At 40.5% G+C, this 23,166-nt stretch overlaps 1 protein-coding gene across 1 annotated transcript in view; it reads left to right on the top strand.

The window, feature by feature from the left end:
• Positions 1-7,057: 7,057 nt before the first annotated feature.
• The window catches only part of LOC134341434 (puromycin-sensitive aminopeptidase-like), a gene marked incomplete at its 5' end in the record, with an annotated part of 301,555 nt that continues 285,446 nt past the window's right edge, over positions 7,058-23,166 (top strand). The window contains 2 exons of the mRNA XM_063039287.1: positions 7,058-7,192; positions 17,087-17,171. Coding sequence (XP_062895357.1) covers positions 7,058-7,192; positions 17,087-17,171 — 220 coding nt within the window. The remainder of the gene's footprint in view (positions 7,193-17,086; positions 17,172-23,166) is intronic.

A 23,166-nucleotide genomic window follows, 5' to 3' on the forward strand; every position in this document is an offset into this window, starting at 1 on the left:
AAGGGGAAGTAGATAGCGGTTACTCTCTGACCGAGTTTCTCTCTTTGGGAGGGGGAGGAGGGATGGGGAGTCTTTTTTTCTTGAAGCTGATTTGGGAATCTAAGCAATTCTGTTGCTTAGTTAATATATTTCAAAGTTTATTATTTGGGTTTGATATACACTTTTCTAAGTGCTATTTTTAACTTCCTTATAAAGAGCCTTAAAATGTATCAAGGTATTAACTTACTTAGCTTTAATGTAAAAGGACTAAATCACCCCATGAAAAGAAATCTTTACCTATATTAAAAACCTTAAGGTATTGTTTTTCTTCAAAAAACACATGTATGTAAGTGTGACAATTCACACTTTTTTATCGATGGAGAGAATCCATTGTCATTCTTCGTTTCAGGCCAAAGCGGGAGGGGTTTTAATCCTCATAGATAATAAAGTTCCCTTCGTTCAACATAAGGTACTTTCTGATACTAATAGGTGTTTTGTTATTCTATCAGGGAAACCAAATAACAAACTAATGGTATTTCCCAATGTATATGCTCCAATTATAGATGACCCAGGTTTCTTTGAGTGTTTTTATTTCTTTTTGCCAGATCTAAGTCTATATTCATTGGTGATGGGTGGAGACTTTATTTGTTACTTAGATCCAGTTTTAGATCATTCATCTTTTAAAGTAATGATACCACATAAATCAGCTGTGTTTATTAAATCTCTTTTTAATGAAATGTGGTATTGTTGATGCCTGGCATTTTTTTCATCCAGTAGATAAGGAATATCATTTTTTTTCTCATGTTCATCATACATATTCCAGGATTGATTAGTTTTTTATTGATAGCCAAATGATTCCATTAGTCTGATCCTGTGAATATAAAGAGATTGCTGTTTCAAAACTTCAAAAAAAAAGCTTTATTGTCATTCTAACCATACATCAACTCTGCAGGGCAGAATGAGACAGCGTTTCCCAGGAACAGTGCAATCATAACGTAACAAATGGAACACTAAATAATAAACATAACAATAAATAGTAAAACACAACAGCCACATGTCAGTTAAAATCAGGTTATAAGTGTCCAGTGCAAGTTAAAAGTGTCCAAAGCAGAGTCAGGTAGAGCAGCTATTTAGCAGTCTGACTGCCTGTGGGAGGAAGTTGTTTAGTAGCCTTGTGGTTTTAGTTTTGATGCTTCTGTGTTTCTATCTTTAAATCTTCCTGGTCTTCTTCAAACAATTAGATTTTGGCGATTTAATCTAACTTTGTTATCTGATAATGTTTTTTTAAGTTTATGAAGAGACAAATTACTTTTTTTTTGAAGAGAATACGTTAGAGGAGGCTTCTAGTCTTAACAGATAGGATGCTCTTAAGACATATATTAGAGGACAAATTATTTCTTATTCTGCAAGTATTAAGACGAAAGCTAATAAAGAGAGAAGTGATTTAGCTAATCAGCTGAAACAGTTAGACCAAGAGTATGCTTTGGCTCCAGAACCTGCTTTATATAAAAGACCTGTTGAAATTAAAACTAAATAGGATCTTCTTTTAACTTATCCAATTGAAACCCAACTCTTAAAAGATACAAGTCAATTTTATATTCATGGAGATAAAACAGGTACACTATTGGCTGATTAAATTAAAACCTTTAGAGATAGACAACGGATTAAAGAAATAGACAAAGCTAGTGGTGACAGGACAACTGATTATTTAGAAATAAATGATACTTTCAGAGAATTTTACTCTAAACTTTATAGTTCTGAATCTTCTAAGGATGATACTGTAATGAACAATATTTTAGATCAACTAAATATTCCTACATTTCTGCTGACAACAGAAAATTGTTAGACAAACCTGTTTCTTTTGAGGAAATTGTTGAGGCTGTGCACTCATTACATTTGAGGAAAGCTCCGGGTCCAGATGGATTTTCTGGAGAATTTTACAAGACCTTTTTCTCACTGCTTATAACTCATTTATGTTCAGATTTTTCGGATTCATTTAAGTCGGGCAGACTTCCTCAATCTTTTGATGAGGCTTCCATTTCGCTCATTCTTAAACAGAATAAGGATCCAACTGAATGCTCTTCTTGATAGACCAATTTCTTTACTTAATGTTGATGCTAAGATCTTATCTAAAGTTTTGGCCCATAGGATTGAGAATATTTTACCATCTGTTATTTCTGATAACCAGACTGGATTTATCAAAAATCGATATTCTCATTTTAATATTTACTGGTTATTAAATGTTATCTATTCTCCTTCTAACATGGTATTTGAATGTGTGGTATCCCTAGATGCTGCGAAAACTTTCGAAAGAGTTGAATGGAATTATTTATTTAAAACTTTAGAAAAATTTATTTTTGGACCTGTTTTCACTCAATGGATTACATTACTTCATTTAGCTCCTTCTGCTAGGGTTATCACTAATTTTCGTAACTCCAAGCCGTTTAAGCTTCAACGTGGCACTAGACAATGTTGTCCATTGAGCCCTTTGCATTTTGATTTGGCCTTAGAATCTTCAGCCATTGCCTTTCGAGAATCTAATTTTATCACTGGTATTTTAAGAAGAGACACTATTCATAAAGTTTCGTTGTACGCTGATGATGTATGCTGCCATGTATTTCTAATGCTGAGACTTCATTGCCCCATGAGCTTTCTTTACTCTCCTGTTTTAGCCAGTTTTCAGGTTATAAATTAAACCTACATAAAAGTGAACTTTTCCCTTTGAACAATTTGATATCAGCAAATTCTAACTTCCCTTTTAAAATTGTAAGAAACCAATTTACCTATTTAGATGTAACAATCGCTAAAAATTATAGGTGTGTATTTAAAGAAAATTTTCTTTCTCTGTGGAATCACGAAAAAAGAATACAATCAGATTGGTCGCCTCTTTTGTTATCGTTAATTGGTTGAATTAATTCTATCAAAATGAATACATTACCTAAATTTATTTTTTTTCAGGTATTGCCAGTTTTCATTCCTAAATCCGTTTTTGATTCTCTTGACTCTATTATATCTTCTTATTTTTGGAAAAATAAGCTTTCTAGATTAAATAAAATTCATCTTCAGGAAGATATGAAGAATGGAGGATTAGCCTTACCAAACTTTAGATTTTATTATTGGGCAGTTAATATAAGAAATCTTACATTTTGGTTATATTATATAAATCGTGAGCATTGCCCAATATGGGTTTTTTAAGGAGCTAATTCTGTTAGTAAATTCTCTATTATTTCTCTTCTTGGATCCTCAGTCTTCCTTTGTCTTTGAGTAAGTTAACTGATAATCTGGTAGTTATGTTTTGGACATGTCCGAGTCTTGGAAAATATTGGAAATAAATACTTCAAACCTTTTCAATACTTCTTAAAGTAAATTTCAAGCCTAATCCTTTGACTGTTTTATTTGGTATTGTTGGAGGAAAGGATAGTATTTTGGAGCCACACACATAAAAGTTGCTGGTGAACGCAGCAGGCCAGGCAGCATCTCTAGGAAGCTGCCTGGCCTGCTGCGTTCACCAGCAACTTTTATGTGTGTTGCTTGAATTTCCAGCATCTGCAGAATTCCTGTTGTTTTAGTATTTTGGAGCCATCTGATTTGCACATTTTGGCTTTTATGTGTTTTATGGCCTTCAGAAGGACGCCTTAAATAGAAAAATGCAGCCCCTCCTATTCACGCCCAACTGTTACGTGATGTGATACCATGTTTGAATTTAGAGAAGATTCGATGTTCAATCTTTGCGTCTAATCAAGACTTTCAAACATTGTGGGGGCCTTTTCTGAATTATTTTCAAAACCTTTGATTTGCTGTTAAAGCACAGATGATGACTAACAATCTTCTTTTCTTTTTTCTACTAATCAGCTTCGGTCTTGGTAGTGGGTTAGATTTTTTTTTATAACAAAATTATTATTTTTCAATGTTACAAACTAATTGACTTGTATGAATATAGGGTAAGGAGTCCTTAGATGCGATTTAGTTTAATGTACTGACTTTTTTTTTCCTGTACTCTGTATTCTTATGTATATAAATTAATAAAAATATTGAAAGAGAAACACCTACACTGATTCTCGACACGCCTTCGGGGTAGCTTATTACTACGGAGCACTTTGGGAATGCCGGGGTTTCCTCACCTCCTCAGGACATCCTATTAGCAATGCTACATTTGTACAGGCTCTGCTCACTGCCTTGCAGCTTCCAAAAACATTGGCCATTATTAAATGCTCCACTCATGTCCACCAGACTGATAAAACCTCCACCAGTAACGCCATGGCTGATGAGACTGACAAAGCCACAGCCCAGAGACTTGAAATTATAGTCCCACCGGGGCCCTACTAAAAACCCTTGCACTCTCACACAGCCTGGTATGCCAGACATGCAAGTTGTACATACATTTCACGGCTCGCCCCCGAGGAGGAACACAGACTGTGGTCACAGGTGGGCCATAAGGAGGGTCCTGTGAAGGGCTTCTGGTTCACTCCTGCAGGACAGGTCTGTGTCCCTATGCAATTTCTACCAATCCTCCTTGATTATGTTCATACCTGTACTCACCTCAGAAAGGAGGGAGGGGTAAACAGTTTGCTCCGAAATTGCAGCAAGCAGCAACAAAGAGGACAAAAGCATGTTTAATGCGCTGTAAGAATAATGTGAGAAAGGGGACACCCTGTGTGTCAGGCACCACTCCCCTACCTGGAGGCCCCTTTTCATGTTTACAAATTGATTTTATTGAATTACCTATCTCAGTGACAATGTTCTCCCTATCCATGAACATGCTCACTAAGTCTGCTGAACCAGAGTGCAGAGGGCCCAGAATGAATTCCACTCAACGGCAACCACTTAAGAAGGGCATTCGTGGATGACCTCACAGTCACCACAGAATCAGTCCCAGGCTGCCGGAGGATTCTGCAAGGGCTTGAAAAGCTGGTGGAGTGGGCCAGATGCGTTTCAAACCTGCCAAATCAAGATTGATGGAGAACTAGTTCCGGTTCAGCATCACAGGCACATCCATACCAACCATCACAGAAAAGTCAGTCAAGAGCTTAGGCAAAGTTTTTGACAGCTCTTTAAGGGACATGACATCCATTCAGGCAACCTGCACCGAGTTGGATGGCTAGCTGAAATCTGTGGACAAGTCTGGCCTACCTGGGAAATTTAAAGCCTGGGTGTATCAGCATGGCATTCTTCCCAGAATCCTGTGGCCCCTCCTCGTCAATGCAGTTCCAATTTCGACAGTGGAAACCTTAGAGAGGAGGGTTAGCAACCACCTCAGGAGATGGCTGGGGCTGTCAAAGAGCCTGAGCAGCATCGCACTCTATGGACACCACAACAAACTGCAACTGCCCTTCAAATCCTTGGAGGAAGAATTCAAGGTAACAACAGCCAGAGAAGTGATACAGCATAGGGACTCAAGTGACCCGAAGGTGGCTAGAGCAGGGATCCAAATAAGTACTGGCAGGAAATGGAGGGCAGAGGAAGCTGTTCAGGAGGCAGAGGCGAGGCTGCGTCACAGGAGGCTGGTGGGTGTGGTCACATGAGGCTGAGCTGGGCTAGGGTCCTCTCCAACTCTCCAAATGGACACCAGAGGGAAGGAAAGGCGTCTAGTCCAGGAGGAGGTGACAGCAGTAGTGGATGAGATGAGAGCCTGCAAGGCAGTGGGAATGAAACAACAGGGAGCTTGGACAAGATGGGAGAATGCGGTTGAGAGGAAGGTGACCTGGGCTGATCTTTGGAAAGCCGAACCACACCGCATCCAATTTCTCATCCAGGCAATGTAAAATGTGCTTCCAAGCCCATCAAACCTGCACACATGGGGCAAGGCAGAGTCATCTGCGTGCCCACTGTGCTCCCACTGAGGAACCCCGGAGCACATCCTCAGCGAATGCTCAAGGGCACTTAGTGAGGGGCAGTACAGGTGGAGGCATGATCAGGTCCTGAAGACCATCAGCGAAGGAGATGAGTGGGCAAAGCCGTCCCGACCCTCCAAGAGACCATTGCCTTTGTCAGAGCTGGGGAGCAGCCAATACCTGCCAAAAGAACATCTGCAGGCATTCTGACCTCTGCAAGGGACTGGCAGCTGTTGGTGGACCTCGACCCTGCGACCAGACATTGTCCTTGTGTCTCAGTCTGTTAAGCAAGTGGTGCTGCTGGAGCTGAGAACTGTGGGAAGATGACTTGGAAGAGGCCTTTGAAAGGAAGCTCTCCAAGTACGCAGGACTGGTCAGCAACTGTCAGCAGGCTGAATGGAGAGCGAGGTGTCTCCCAGTGGAGGTTGGTTGTAGGGGATTCATAGCCCATTCCTTAGCTAGAGCCTTCAGCATTTTGGGTATCGAGGGAGAGAGGAAGAGGAGAGCCATCCACAGTACCACCGATGCGGCAGAGAGGGCCTCAAGATGGCTGTGGCTAAAAAGAGGGGAGCCATGGAGTCCTAAGTAGCTAGCCATCTGGACACAAGCTGGGGTCTGATCAGCCCCGGCTGGGTCACCTGGAGGAGGTTGTATGATGTTGAAAGTCCCGAAACACCTGATTATTCCAGGAACATCACTGAAGATGTGTCCAGAAGCATCAATAGATGTATGTACACAGAATGCATTGTTACAAATATTGCTTAATGATCATAGATGTGTTTAGTAGATCGGTCAAGGCAATCCCTGCCACGAATAATATAACCCTGACAGCAGCTAAAATACTGTTGCAAGAAGTAATCCTCAGTATGGGCTACCAGAAATGTTGAGCTCAGATAACGGTTCCCACTTTGTAGCAAACTTAAATGACGAAATCTGCAATGCCTTATCTATCAAATAACAATTCCATTGCTCTCACCACTCCCAGCCTGTAGGTATAGTGGAGAGGGCAAATGGTATATTAAAAACTAAATTGGCTAAACTTACTGAGAAAACGGGGCTTAATTGGTTAAAGGTATTGTCCTTTGCATTATTCCATATGAGGGCCACCCCGTGAGAAAGAAACGGGATTGTTAACAGCTGAAATCATCTTCAGAGAGCCCCTAAGGACTCCATGGAGTTCCGAGCGGTCTGTCATTCTTCAAATAAGCGGTTACCTAACTAAGATACCCCAAGCCTTACATTCACAGGTGCATCAGGCATACAAGGAGGAAGACGATATGACAAGAGAAGGCAAATACCCCAACATTGAACCCAAGGACTACGTACTAATTAAGAACTGGAGCCATGGCACACTAGAACAACGGAGGAAGGGAACATTCCAAGTACTGTTGACCATGGCAGTCAACTTGGAAGGACAACCAGGGTGGATACATCGTACTGACTGTAAAAAATTTACGGACTAAGGAGCCTGTTATGGCCTTCACCATGTACTGGGCTGTTGCCTTTACCTTCTTTTTGTGGGCTTCCAGTCAACTACAGTCATACATAAGGGCGGGAGCAATGTACCGAAGATGGGACAGCTCCCCACAGGTTAGAACCATTTTTTCCCCAAGGCCCACAGAGGGAATAGTTCCCCAAGTGACATGGCCAAAACATCCCCTACTGTCTGATTTTGCCCAGAGTACTTTCCTGTCCCTTTGCCACAAATATGCCCAACACCAAAAAGCAGGGGAATGTTGGATATATGAGCAAGTACCCCTGCATGGAAAGACTATGGTACAATTGTCAGTGATCCCCCTCAATTCCAGTGAGGATCTCTCTGCTTGGAGATTCTCTAATAATACCTGGGGTAGTGAAGTCCAGAATTACAAGAGGACCCTGAGCGATTGTAAATGTCAGTATTTTGAAGGGTGGTATCTCAAGTCCCTGTTGAGTATGCCCTCCTCTCCTGAAGCCTCTTGGCAACACCTATGTGTGCCCCGTGCTCGGTTGGCAAATGCAACTTGTTACTGTAATCACCAGGGGAAACTTTTCCTGGCAAACAGGACTTGCAGCATCTATAATTATAATGTTAATGGCGCACTTTTTCCTCGGTCCTTTGAATAGCCCCTATTGGGTTTGTGGGGATGAAGCCTACTTGTGGCTACCCGGGGAAGTGACCAACAGGTGGGACCTGCAGCCACCCCAGAAGAAATGGAGCGGGTGCTGTTTTCTAGTTTACCTAGTCCCCAACCTAAGGGTAGTGCCCGAGCTGTGGGTTCACCCGCACTGGCAGAGGCAGAAACAGGGAATCACAGAGTCAGAGAGATTCTGGATGATTGCCTTCCTATCTTATGGCACGGCTAGGAACTCCTGAGAAATCATTAAGTTGGCAGCTGCCCTGGAGGAATTGTCAAATTAAACTGCCAGCGCTCTGGTAGTCACCCAGACTCAGGTGGCTGAGGGGATCACGGAAATGTTAGCCATCCGACAAACAGTCCTACAGAATCGTATGGCTTTATATTTTATCCTAGCTGAGAAAGGGGGAACCTGTACTATCACTGGCACAGAATGCTGCACCTATTCCCTGATGAGTCTACTAGCATTACGTCCCTGTACTACTACTATTACTAGCACATTCCCAAGGATTTTGACCACATTAAGAAAGTAGGGCAAGATTTACATGGCTTTACAGAGGGGTCATTTGAAGACCTGTTCAGTAACATTTGGGCATGATATTGCATTATGGCCTAATAGTTGTACTTATCATTGTTATAATTACTGTTGTACACTGTTTTTACCCACTGATAACTCAATGCTGTACTTGGTGGCTTTCTCAGGAAAAGTTACTGCTTTGTTGATCAAGTAATGGTCAAAGAGAGGGAAAGATAAAGTATGTAAAGGGTTAACACGGTCAATTAAACATAGCAGCCTGTTTTTTCTGAAAGAAATCGCTGATGATCAACAAATGTGCTAAGCCATACTGAGCCATATTTCTTCTTGCAATTAGACAGTGTTTCACGGTCCCTGTCTCTTTGTGGTGTCATCCAAATGGATAAGACCACTCTAGCCTGTTCTGTGTATGTGGCCATTATACCTATCATGTAATTTGTCTCTCGGTACTGTCAAACACAGAGATAAGTCTGTCTCCAGCTTGGTATATATGGGGGTATTTGAATGACTATAACTATTCTGTAAAGGGAACTGTTAGTTGGTGGACCAGGCAGGAACAGTCACAGATTGTTCCTGTTTGAGTGACTGACTGAGTAAGCCCTGGGGGCTTTGAATAAAGAGTTTGTACTTTGACTTTATCCGGATTCGACTTCCACAAGAACCCAATTAAATAAATAACGAAAAACCCATTATACTTGTTCATTTACATACAGCAATATCTTAACTAAACATTTCTGGTTACTGTTGATCAGTCATGCACATTGGCTAGGATGAATTATAAAACTGCTTCAGCTCGAACTGAACTGTTTGACTTAGATTCTTCCACAGCATTTCTATAGGATTAAGGACTGTAGTTGACTCAGCATTCTAAAACACAAATCTTCTTCTTTTTAAATCATTCTGAAATTGATTTACTGTTGTCTTTCCAATCATTTTCTTTTTCCATTATACACTTCTATTAAGCTTCAGGTAACCTTGACATTCTCTTGTAAAATGTCTTGATTCAGTTTTGAACTAACTGTTCCCTCAATGATTGCCTGCTGTCCAGCTCTGAGGCAGCAAAGCAGCCCCAATCCAAGATGCTTTTCCACCATGCTTCACAGTTGGGATGAGATTTTTGTGTTGGTCTGCAGTGACCTTCGTCTGCAAACATAGCAATGTGCATTATGCCAAAAACTTATCTTTCCTCAGAACATTGTAACAGAGTGTTACAAGTGGTCTTTTATAAATTTGAGATGTGCAGCAATGTTTTTTTATGGAGAGCAGTAGTTTCTTCCACGAACACCATTCTTGTTCAGTACTTTTCTTATAGTGGTCACATGAGCAGAGACTTTAGCAGGCTCAAGAGATTTCTGCAGGTCTTTTGCTGTTACCCTTGGGTTCTTTTTCACCTCCTTCAGCATTGCACATTGTGCTTTAGTTCTCATCTTAGGACACCACTCCTAGGGAGAGTAGCAACAATACAGGATTTTACCTGAAGACAATTTTTCTTACTGTGGACTGATGAATACAGGTTTTAGAAATGCTTTTGCAGCCTTTTCCGCCTTCATGCATCTCTATAATTCTTCTAAGGTTCTGAAAGTTGTTAGGTTGTACGTAAACGTCAGAATTGCAAGCTCTGCCACTAACCTGACTTAGTGTGTCTTTTTTATAAGGCAGGGAATCTATAATCTACACCCCCAATCCCATTTTATTGAAAACTTGACTTCACATAGCTTTTGTAGAAGGCGTCACCCAAGAGGTTCACATACTTTTTCCAATAAATATATGTAGTATTGGATCATTTTTTCTCAATAAATAAACAAACAAACATAATGTTCTTGTGTTACTTATTTAATTGGAGTTCTCTTTATCTGGTTTTAGGACTTAGGTGAAGATCTGATCATATTTTAGGTCATATTAATGCTGAAATAGAGAAAATTCTATGGGGTTCACAAACTTTCTAGCACCACTGTATGTCCCTGATACACAAAGGATCTATTATAATTGACAGAAGTATTTTCATTCATTTTAATATTATCATTTATTTGCATTTATTTACTTGTAATTATTCTGCATGCATTTATTTATTAGACTGTCTAAAAGTTTAGATAACTATTTTTTAAACTTTAAAAAGGAAATGCATTTCCTTTATTCTGCAACTGTAGTTCAGCCTACACTACTTTTAGTTGAAGTTTCCTATATTATACAGAGCAGTGATAATAAGTACAAACCCCATTTCCAGAAAAGTTGGGATATTTTCCAAAATGCAATAAAAACAAAAATCTGTGATATGTTAATTCATGTGAGCCTTTATTTAACTGACAGAAGTACAAAGAAAAGGTTTTCAATAGTTTTACTGACCAACTTAATTGTATTTTGTAAATATACACAAATACAGAATTTGATGGCTGCAATACACTCAACAAAAGTTGGGACAGAGTTATAATAAGATTGAAAAGTGCACAGAATATTCAAGTAACCCTGGTTTGGAAGACTGCACAATAAGCAGGCTAATTGGTGGCAGGTGAGGTATCATGACTGGGTATAAAGTAGCGTCCATCAAAGGCTCAATCTTTGCAAGGAAGGATGGATCGTGGCTCACCCCTTTGTGCCAAAATTCATGAGAGAATTGTTAGACAGTTCAAAAGGAACATTTCTCAACACAAGATTGCAGAGGATTTAGGTCTTCCAACATCTACAGTACATAATATTGTAAAAAGATTCAGAGAATTCAGAGACATCTCAGTGCGTAAAGGGCAAGGTTGGAAACCACTATTAAATGCACGTGATCTTCAAACCCTCTGGCGGCACTGCCTAAGAAACTGTCATGCTACTGTGACAATTATAGCCGCCTGGGCTCGGGAGTACTTCGGAAAACCATTGTCACTCAACACAGTCCGTTGCTGCATCCAGAAATGCAACTTGAAACTGTATTACGCAAGGAGGAAGCCATACCTCAACTCTATGCAGAAACGCCGGCGAGTTCTCTGAGCCCGAGCTCATCTCAGATGGACCGAAAGACTGTGGAACCCTGTGCTGTGGTCAGATGAGTCCACATTTCAGCTAGTTTTCAGAAGAAAACGGGCGTCGTGTTCTCCATGCCAAAGATGAAAACGACCATCCAGATTGTTATCAGCGAAAGGTGCAAAAGCTAGCATCTGTGATGGTATGGGGGTGCATCAGTGCCCACGGCAAGGGTGAGTTGCATGTATGTGAAGGTACCATTGACTCTGAGGCGTATATTAGGATTTTAGAGAGACATGTGTTACCATCAAGGCGATGTCTCTTCCCGGGACATCCATACCTATTTCAGCAGGACAATGCCAGACCACATTCTGCACGGGCTACAACAGCGTGGCTTTGTAGACACAGAGTGCGTGTGCTTGACTGGCCTGCTGCCAGTCCAGATATATCTCCTATTGAAAATGTATGGCGCATCATGAAGAGGAGAATCAGTCAATCAGACTGTTGAGCAGCTGAAGTCTTATATCAAGCAAGAATGACAAAATTTCCAATTGCAAGTCTACTACAATTAGTATCTTCAGTTCCAAAACGATTAAAAAGTATTATTAAAAGGAAAGGTGATGTGACACAATGGTAAACATGCCTCTGTCCCAACTTTTGCTGAGTGTGTTGCAGCCATCAAATTCTAAATTTATGTATGTTTACAAAATACAATTAAGTTGGTCAGTAAAACTATTGAAAATCTTTTCTTTGTACTTTTGTCAGTTAATTAAAGGTTCATGTGAATTAACGTATCACAGATTTTTGTTTTTATTGCATTTTGGAAAATATCCCTACTTTTCTGGAAATGGGGTTGTACGTTGCCGTTATTTTGTTAATCTTTGAGGACCAGAAGAGCTTTTACAATCTTTCAGTGTTCCATTCATAGTTGAACACATTTGATATGAACACTTTGGATTGCTAAGTAGATATGAAGTTAGTCCATCAAGAAATGGATATCATGATTCTGTAGGAAATAAGTGATTAGAATGATTTCCACAAGTTGTACATTAATTACAGTATTCACAGCAATCAAGGTTAGCTGTCATAAGTATTGAATGACTGACTGTAGTGTTCCAGGTGTAGCCTAACTAGAATTTCACAAAATCACAACATAATTTCTTGACTCTTGAGCTAGCTAATTCAATGCTGCCTTTACTGACCAATCAATCTGTGTAGCCACTTAGAGTAGTTGCAGTCTATAGAATTCTAATGTTTTGTAACAAAGTGTTTGAGTTACTGCTGCTTCAGCAACCTTATTTTCAACAGTTTTTACTGCAGCTTTACCTATTTTTGTAATTTAAGCAAAACATCCAAGAGCTGTAAGTTCTATCTACATCTCTGAAAATGGAGTTACCTGTAACTGGATGCAACAGACTTGATCATTTTTATGCATTTAACTACTGTAAGACCTTATCCTTTTAAGTAGGGATTCCCAACCTAGAGCCCACTGACCCCTTGTCTTATGGTATTAATCCATGGAATATAAATGGTTGGAAACCCTTCCTTTAGAATGTTACTGATTCATGCTTGAACTCCACCAGTAGTGGCTGAACTAGTTGACACAGTATACTACATTCTTGGGCAACATGGTAGTGTAGCACTTAGTGTAATGCTGTTACAGTGCCAGTAACCCAGGTTTGATTCCTGCCACTGTCTTTATGTTTTCTGTGTTACTGCTTGGCTTTCCTCAGGGTACCTGTTTTTTTTAACTACATTTCAAAGATATGTGGGTTAGTAGTTTAATTGGTCACATGGGTGTCATTGGGTGGCATAGAACATAGAACATAGAACATAGAATAGTACAGTACAGTACACGCCCTTCGGCCCACAATGTTGTGCCGACCCTCAAACCCTACCTCCCATATAAGCCCCCACCTTAGATTCCTCCATATACCTGTCTAGTAGTCTCTTAAACTTCACTAGTGTATCTGCCTCCACCACTGACTCAGGCAGTGCATTCCATGCACCAACCACTCTCTGAGTAAAAAACCTTCCTCTAATATCCCCCTTGAACTTCCCACCCCTTACCTTAAAGCCATGTCCTCTTGTATTGAGCAGTGGTGCCCTGGGGAAGAGGCGCTGGCTATCCACTCTATCTATTCCTCTTATTATCTTGTAGACATGTTGAACTGGAATGGTCTGTATCTCTAAATAAAAAAAGGATTAGAACAAGATGGAAGCTGTTCTGGAATTAAATTTTGAGGAGTTACAAACTTTGAAAGAAAATCAAATCCATTGAAAGTAGTAACACACATCAAAGTTGCTGGTGAATGCAGCAGGCCAGGCAGCATTTCTAGGAAGAGGTATAGTGGACGTTTTGGGCCGAGACCCTTCGTCAGGACTAACTGAAGGAGGAGCTAGTAAGAGATTTGAAAGTGGGAGGGGGAGGGGGAGATGCAAAATGATAGGAGAAGACAGGAGGGGGAGAGATGGAGCCAAGAGCTAGACAGGTGATTGGCAAAAGGGATACGAGAGGATCATGGGACAGGAGATCCAGGGAGAAAGACAATTGGGGGGGAACCCAGAGGATGGGCAAGGGATATAGTCAGAGAGACAGAGGGAGAAGAAGGAGAGTGAGAGAAAGAATGTGTGTATATAAATAAATAACGGATGGGGTACGAGGGAGAGGTGAGGCATTAGTGGAAGTTAGAGAAGTCAATGTTCATGCCATCAGGTTGGAGGCTACCCAGACGCAATATAAGGTGTTATTCCTCCAACCTGTGTGGCTTCATCTTTACAGTAGAGGAGGCCGGGGATAGACATGTCAGAATGGGAATGGGATGTGGAATTAATATGTGTGGCCACTGGGAGATCTTGCTTTCTCTGGCGGACAGAGCGTAGATGTTCAGCAAAACGATCTCCCAGTCTGCGGCGGGTCTCGCCAATATATAGAAGGCCACATCGGGAGCACCGGATGCAGTATATCACCCCAGCCGACTCACAGGTGAAGTGTCACCTCACCTGGAAGGACTGTCTGGGGCTCTGAATGGTGGTAAGGGAGGAAGTGTAAGGGCATGTGTAGCACTTGTTCCGCTTACAAGGATAAATGCCAGGAGGGGGATCAGTGGGGAGGGATGGGGGGGACGAATGGACAAGGGAGTTGCATAGGGAGCGATCCCTGCGGAAAGCAGAGAGAGTGGGGGAGGGAAAGATGTGCTTGGTGGTGGGATCCCGTTGGAGGCGGCGGAAGTTACAGCGAATAATATAATTCCTCGTGTTTAGCATTGGAAGTAGTGTGAGGTTAACAAGGCTTTTTAAGTAAATCAATCCAGACAACAGATTTCTAAAGGGATTTACATACTAGAGGGACAGGATTAAAATTTCAGCATGTTACATCATTCTGTAGTAGACCTTAATTTAAAGCAGGAGTTTTAACCTTTTTTAATCCCTACAATTAACCTTGGTGTCAGTGGACCCCAGGTTAGGAACCACTGATTTAAAGTATATAGGGAGCTCAGCATTTCCATAATGTGTATATTAAAGATATGGCACTGGAGAATGTAAAACAAAAAGAAAAATTTTTAACAGAAATGTAAATTCTTATATGCCAGGAAAAGAATAAAAGACAGAGGGAGTGATCTGATAGAGATCTTAAACTGTGAGATAGAATGGGGAAGGCCTTATGTTTCCACACATGTGCTAGAATAAAATTAGAGCCTGTTAATGTACCAAGGCACAAAATGTGGAATTCAAATAAAAAACTGTTTCACAGGGAATCATATGGATGCATTTAATAGATACTTTGAGAATAGGTGTGGGGAGAGAGGGGTTGCATTCTCACAATCCAACTTTTCTATGAAAAGAACTCTCTTTTCCATTGAATCACTTGTTATAAGAGGCGAAACAATGTGGTCCTACAGGATGGTTTCCTCTTCTGTTACGCTAATTAAATCAGTGATGACAGTGATCATCTGGTTATTTTGTCGATAAGCATGGCTTGCAAAGTAAGTAATGGTTAGGAGCACTATTGAGAGTGTACTGACAAGCTGCATCTCCACCTGGTATAGGAGCAGCAGAGCGTTAGACTGTAAGTCTCTACAAAGGACTGAGAATAGCTGAGAGGACCATAGGTTCCTACCATCCATCGGGGACATATATCAGGAGTGCTGCATACACATGGCACTCAGTATTATAAAGAATCTCATCCATCCATCCAGCACCCTCTTTGAATTTCTGCGATCAAGCAGATTACGATGCATAAAGACAAGAATGGTCAGGATGAGAAACAGTTTTTTCCCACAAGCCATTAGGCTTCTGAACTCCTGACCGCATTGTATTCAAAGTATCACCGGATAATTTGTACTATATCCTACAATATTTAATTTATGCACTTTACTTTGTTTATCTGTATGTAATTTATTCATTTGGAGATTTAGCTCTTTCTTTCCTAAGTTATTTTGTTAGATGTACCACTGTGCTTTACACCGTGGTATAGAGAAATGTTGTTTCAATTGGCCGTGTACATATATAAAGTGACAATAAACTTGACTTGAAGGGAGGATAGCAGGGAAAGAGTTGGGATTCAGGAATGGGGTGATGTAGGAGGGCCCCAGGGAGCTAATGGGTTAAGTCATGTTTAAATGGAAGAGGAATAAAAATTAGGGCATTACTGTAAGGAGCTATCTACGGCTACTGTAGTTCCCACAATGCCTTGCTTCTGGAAATACTTCAGCAATGTTCTGCTTTGGAAAAGTTGTACAAGCCAGGTTGATATTCAGGTAGGCTAAAAGGTTGGAACAACATTGTGGGACTATGTGCTGATACTGTGCTGAAATGTTCTCTGTCCTCTGGAGAGGACGAAGGATTTGGTTGTGAGGCTACCAACTCAATTAGTGTGGTGAATTTATAACCAAATCTTATTGAATGAGTAAACGATATTTAAAAAAATATATATTTCTGATTATGAACATTGAACATTAATTTTAGCTCCCTTCCATGTATCAGTACATTTACAATGGCTTCTCCCCTTCTTAACTTTACAATTCACTTCTTGTCTGCTGAAGTCTCCATACTAAACCCGTCGCTTCTGATTTCTTCTTTTTGTAAAATTTGAGCATCAGTGAATACCCAGCATTGTCATCTTTCTACCTACTTTATTAAGTAGTTGAACTAGAAATGTCTTATTTTTGGTTTTACCAGTGTAAAAATCATCTTGTTTGTTTTCTGTTAGTTAAATCATTCTAGTTTTTTGGTTGAACTGAGTGTTATGTCTTATGTTGGGTGCTGAAATGGGTTTCTAAGCCCATACAGAACAGAGCACAACAACAATACAGGTGCTTCAGTACACAATGTTGTGCCTATCTTTTAACTTATGCTAAGATCAGTCTAGCCCTTCCTTCCTACATAGCCCTGCATTATTCTATCATCCATTCAACAGTTGCTTAAATGCCCCTAATGTATCTGCCTCTACCACCACCCCAGACAGTGTGTTCTACATTCCCACCACTCTTGCGTTTTTTTAAAAAAAAACTTACCTCTTACTCAATGTGGTATGTAACTAATTTTACAAAATTGAGATTGGGATTGAAAAAGACATCAAGACCAAACTAACAAATGAGATGAGAACATGTGTACATTCAAATATACTGATTTTTATATATAAATATATATATATATGTGTGTATGTGTATTTACAGATAAGATATACAACCAATCAGATTGTCATGAACTGTGCTGACATAGACATCATTACAGCATCGTATGTTCCAGAAGGTGGTGAAGGTAAGATTGTTGTTTTATTTCTGTCAGTTGCTCCCAAATTGTAGCACATCTGTTAGATGTGTAAAATGGTGCTCAACTCTGACATTAGTCTGTCTTTTCGATAATGGCTGCCTTCTTAAAATTTAAAAGAACTGCCATTTAGGATCTTGGTTTGCTGCTACTTGTTATTTCCTAGATTTTTCACATTTGATGCTCGATAACTTGTTAAGTGTAACAGCTCATCATTCTTACACTGTTTTCAGAATTGTGTGCAGTTGAATTGGGATGCTGGTACTGATCTGCTAGGTTAGAGAAACAGAATCTTTGATTTCTTTGACTTTCTATAATTATTATACTAATAACTTAGTTTTCTGTAGCCATTTCTTAATGTAAGACCATAAAACATAAAAGAGTAGAATTAGGTCATTTGGCCCATTGAGTATACTCCACCATTTCATTATAGTTGATTAATTTCCCTCAAACCTATTCCCCTGAAACCTCCCTGTAACCTTTCACATCCTGACTAATTAAGAATCCATTAACCTCTGACTTAACTACACTTGGCCTCCAAAGCTCTGAGAATACAACTGGGCTGCAAAACAAAGAAAGTATCGGGAAAGTATCAAACCCTTCTCAGTTGGACCATCTGCATAGTAATTTAAGAAACTTTCCAGGATAAATTCTGTCCCAACTAAACCCCTTACACTAAGAAGGTTTCAGTTTATATTGATTCTGTAGAAAATAAAACCAAAACCATACTGAGAGGAGCGTGAGTGCGAGCTAGGAATGCTTTAGCTGTGGGGTTTCTCTCTAGATGTGATAGTAAGCGGAGGATTTGCTTGATTCAAATATACTTCAGGACAGTGATCAGCCCTCCAGTGATCATTTGTAGAAAATGCTTTTGAATCCTGGCACTCAACGTCAGTAAGATGAAAGAGCTGATTGTGGACCAGGATGGGTGAGACGGGACACATACCAATCCTCATAGAGGGTTCAGAAGTAGAGAGAGTGATCAGTTTCAAGATCCTGGGTGTCAAGATCTCTGGGGATCTAACCTGGTCCCAACATATCGATGTAGCTATAAAGAAGGCAAGACAGCAACTGTACTTAATTTTGAGTTTGAAGAGATTTGTTATGTCAACAAAACACTCAAAAACTTCTATAGATGTACTGTGGAGAGCATTTCGGAGGGGGGGGGTGCTGCTATAGCATAGAACTGAAAGCAGCTGCAGAAGGTTGTAGCCGGTCAGCTCCATCTTGGGTAGTAGCCTACAAAGTACCCAGGGATCTTTAGGGAGCGGTATCTCAGAAAGTCAGTGTCCATTATTAAGAACCTCCATCACCCAGGGCGTGCCCTTTTCTCACTGTACCATCATATAGGAGATACAGAAGCCTGAAGGCACACACTCAGAAATTCAGGAACAGCTTCTTCCCCTCTCCCTGACTTTAAGTATATATTATTTCTGTTTTTGCACTAGATAAAACACTAAATATAGCAGCTACTTAACAGTTTGTATTTCATCTTTGATGATAGAGGAGTTAATGATTTGGTTTTAGTGCCAGTTGGCAGAGTAAATTCAGCTTATAGGAAAGAGATTGAAAATCTTGCTGAGTGGTATCATAGCAATAATCAGTAACTCAATGACAGCAAGACCGAAGAGTTGATTATAGACTTCAGAAGAGGGAAAGCAGAAGTTCTTGAGCCATTCCTTATCAGAGATGGAAAGGGTTAGCAACTTTAAATTCTTAGGTGTCACTATCCCAGAGGAATAATACCACCTGGGCTTGGCCAAGTACAATTACCAAGAAAGTGTGGCAGCATATCAAAGGGAGTCGGTGAAGATTTAGCATGACAGCTAAGACTTTGACAAACTTCTGTAGATATGTAGTGGAGAGTATATTGACTGGCTGTATCATGGATTGATAAGAAAATAAAAATCCTACAGAAAGTAGTGGATATGGTCCAGAACATCATGGGGAAAGCCCACCCCATTGAGAATATCTGCACGAAACATTGTCACAGAAAGCAGCATCTAGCATTAGGGACCCTCTATCACCCAAGAAATGCTCACTGCTGCCATCAGGAGGAAGGTATAGGAGTCTCAAGAGTCACACCACCAGGTTCAGGAACAGTTATTACTTCTCAACCATCAGCCTCTTGAACCAGTGGGGATGGCTTCACTTACCCCATCATCGAAATATTCCCATAACCAATGAACTCACTTTCAAAGACGCTTCATCTCATGTTCTGATATTTATTGCTTGCTTGCTTGCTTGCTTATTTATTTATTACTTACTTACTTACTTACTTTTTACCCTGTATTTCCACTCTGGGCTGAACTCTAGTTGCTGCAGCCTTTCATTGATTTGGTTAAGATTTTTACTCTAGATTTTTTGAGTATGCCCACAGGGTTGTATATAGTGACATATGCACATTAGTAATATGGATTTATTATTGTCTCATATATAGAGGTACAGGGAAAATATAGATAAGTTCATTACAACAGTACATTGAGGTACTTCAAGATAAACCATAACAAAATGCTAAACATAGAGTTAAGAAGCAATTATAATGTAAGCAGACAAGAAGGTGTAAGGTCATAAAATGGTAGATGGAGATCAAGAGTCCATCTAATTGTCCAATTATTTTATTCGCTGGGTGTAAGTGGGAAAGAACGTAAAAAAAATTATGCTGAATAAGGGAAGCTGCATCTGGTAGAGGTACAAAAGGTGCCTGAAATGAGTGCAATCTGAAGTTATCTTAACAAAAAGGAAAAGATTCCTTCTACAATATATCCAACCCTCCACTTTCAGGGTGATATGTTTCTTCCAAAGGGTGATTAAGACAATCGTTCTCTCTGCTAGTCTGCAGGTCACCCTTAGGTAAGGTGGAACCACTTACCCCCTAATCAGGGTCATGTGAAGCCATGGGAGCAGTGGTGAATGGTCGTAAGAGTATCTGGTGCATAGCACAAGATCTGGTTATGTGACCACAGATGTCAGGCAGACAATCTCTTGATTGGAGACTGCAGCTGTTACACCTTGTTACTCCTGTAGACTAGTGGAGCAAAGGAGTACCTTAGATATATCTTTATCTACCCTATACTACTGTTAAAATATGACAGTCACTTCAGGTACTATGCATCTCCTTCTGAGATGACAGCACTTTTTTCTCTTAAATGCAGAGTTAGATGATGTGAATTAGAGATCAAATTTCTAGTTTCTATTTCCAGAACACTGCCCTGACTGTTCCCTTCCCCTTTAGACACCATTCCTTAGTTACAATATTACTTTGAAGTTATTATTTTACTATATCAGGGAACTTATCTGAATTATTAAGAGTTAACACTGGTGCTCAGCTGTACATGTTCTCTTTTAGATGAATTTATTGTACGGTAAATGAAAAGAGCTCAGCTCTGGTTTTTGATGGATCCGTCATTACAGAACTACTGAGTCTCTGCTAATTGGTACTGAGTTGAGAGTAGTTCCACTTAATCTTCAGAATTGTGTGGCCACTGAATTTGATAGAATTGCACAAAAGGATACTCTATACTGAAGATCTAAGGAGAGTCTTCAGACAGAAATTGTATTTGGTCTAGATTGCCAAACCATGAAAAATCATAAACTCACAAATATCATAAACACTACAGTACAGAAGCAGCCTAGTCAGCCTGTTTAGTTCATACTGAATTGTTTTACTGTATAGTCCCATCAGTCTGCACCCGGACCATATCTCTCTCCCATCCATGTACTTATCCAAACTTCAATATTTCAGAGGTTTCTAAATACATTTAATGTCAGAGAAATGTAAACAATGTACATCCTGAAACACATTTTCTTCACAACCATCCACAGAAACATAGAAGTGCCCCAAAAGAATGAGTGACATTTGAATGTTACAACCCCAAAGTCCCCCCAGCTTCCCTCCCTCTCACGCATAAGCGGCAGCAAGCAGTGATCCCCCCCTCCCGCCACTAGCAAAAAATAAGCATCGGCACCCGAGACTAAGCACTCAAGCATGAACAAGGCAATAGCAAAGTACCAGAAAGACTAATCATTCACCTGGGATTCGACATACCAAAGGCTTGCCCTCGCTCCCTAAAAAAGGAGAAGGAGTTGTCTCCATTTCACAGCGCGAGGGGAGACGTAACAAACAACTTGCTGGTTTATATTGGTAAAAGTCTGTTGCGTTGCTTTTTCCAAGCTGAGTGCCCAGAAGATTTTGGGTCTCTGGGCACAGCCTTAGATCTCCCATATCCCATGACACACCAATCTGCCCGGATACTGACCTCTGATTTCCTACGTCTCCAGAGCCACGAAAACTCGGTCCTCCAAAAGCGAGCAGAGCTTTTAGGCCGAGCCGTTGGTGTGCCGAATGATGGTCAGTGGTGAAACACTGGGAGTGGGTCCCATTCCCGCAAAGAACCATAGTTAGCGTGTAACTCCAGGTCAGGGTCTTCAAATCCTGAAAGGGAAAAATAGAGATATTAAAGATTGAAATCGAGCTGTTTACAAAGAAGCAAGCTAAGGACTCGCTGTTAGGCGCCATTAACTCTCTTAAGCTCCGCCTTTTGCAATCAACTCACATTCACTACTTCCACCAACAGCTTATACCAGAGAAAAAACCTGCTTACAGTTACCCTTTCTATACCCCTTGTAATTTTGCATACCTCCATTAAATTCCCCCTTCTTTTCCTACGCTCCAGGGAGTAGAGTCTTATCCTATTCAATCCTATAACCGAGGTTCTCGGGTTCAGGTAGCATTTTCATAGGCTTTCTCTGTATTTTTTCAATCTTACTGATATCTTTCGGGTAACTATCCAACCATATGTGTCTCTAATAATATACCAAATCTGATCTTCCAACAACAATGTTGCTTCAGCAGAATATTAAATAATAGTATTTTTAAATGCCAAGTAAAAGAGATTGTGGTATTTTCAGAAATGCTGAAAATCTGGAGCAACATACACAAAATTCTGGAGGAACTCATCAGGTCAGACAGCATATATGGAAAGGAGTAAAGAGTCAATGTTTTGGATCATATCCCTTCATCAGGATTGGGAAGGAAGGAGGGAGGGTAGTGAATGTCGACTCAGACCATGGCAGGCCTGCGTTGGGCATTTTCATGCCTTACAAGGCGCAAGTTGGACATCTGTGTGGGTGCCATTCCTCGCACAGACACTAGAGCAATGTGTGGTTAAGTGCCTTGCTCAAGGACACAAATACGCTACCACAGCTGAGGCTCCAACTAGCGACTTTCAGATCACTAGATGAACACCTCAACCACTTGGCTACGTGTCCAACACAAGTAAGGAGGAAGAAGTCAAAATAAAAAGAGGGAGGGAGGTAGGGAGCACAAGCTAGAAGGTGATAGTTGGAAGCCAGGTGGGTGGGGCAGTGACTCTACAAATTGGAAGGTGATAGAGGGTAAAGGTAAGGGGCTGAGGAAGGAAGCTGATAGAAGAGTGGACCACGGGAGAAAGGAAAGACAGAGGAGCACCAGGAGGAGGTGATAAACGGTTAAGGAGAAGACAAGAGGTAAGAGGAGAGCCAGAATGGGTAATAGGAGAAGAGAGGGAGGGGAAAAATTTTCAGATACTAACTTTGTTGATTGCTGATCATAGATTGACAAGTGTAAGGCTATTTCTTGTATAAAAGAAGGGACCTAGTGCTTTCTTAGTATATCTGACAAATAAACTGTACTTGGGCTTCCATCCAGGTACAGGTATTGATTATAACCAACATTTTGATGATCAACTCTGCCATCTTCATCAGGGAAGATGCCTGGGTATGTCTAGTCCAACGGTATTTATACCTCTGTTGTCCTTCCCTCCTAATGATTAGTCCTCATCCAGTCAGGGTTCCACTGTCCCACCGTGTTTACAATACAGTTCCTGTTGTACTTAGAGTGAGACCGTTGAAGTTCTCACTCTTAAGTAAGACTGAAATATACAAATTGGACATTTAACTTCAAAAATCGTATCTTGTTGAAGTTCTGCTTAAGTTGTAAACTTGC

The sequence above is a fragment of the Mobula hypostoma genome (genome assembly GCF_963921235.1).
Source record: "Mobula hypostoma chromosome Y unlocalized genomic scaffold, sMobHyp1.1 SUPER_Y_unloc_3, whole genome shotgun sequence".
Taxonomy (NCBI): Eukaryota; Metazoa; Chordata; class Chondrichthyes; order Myliobatiformes; family Myliobatidae; genus Mobula; species Mobula hypostoma.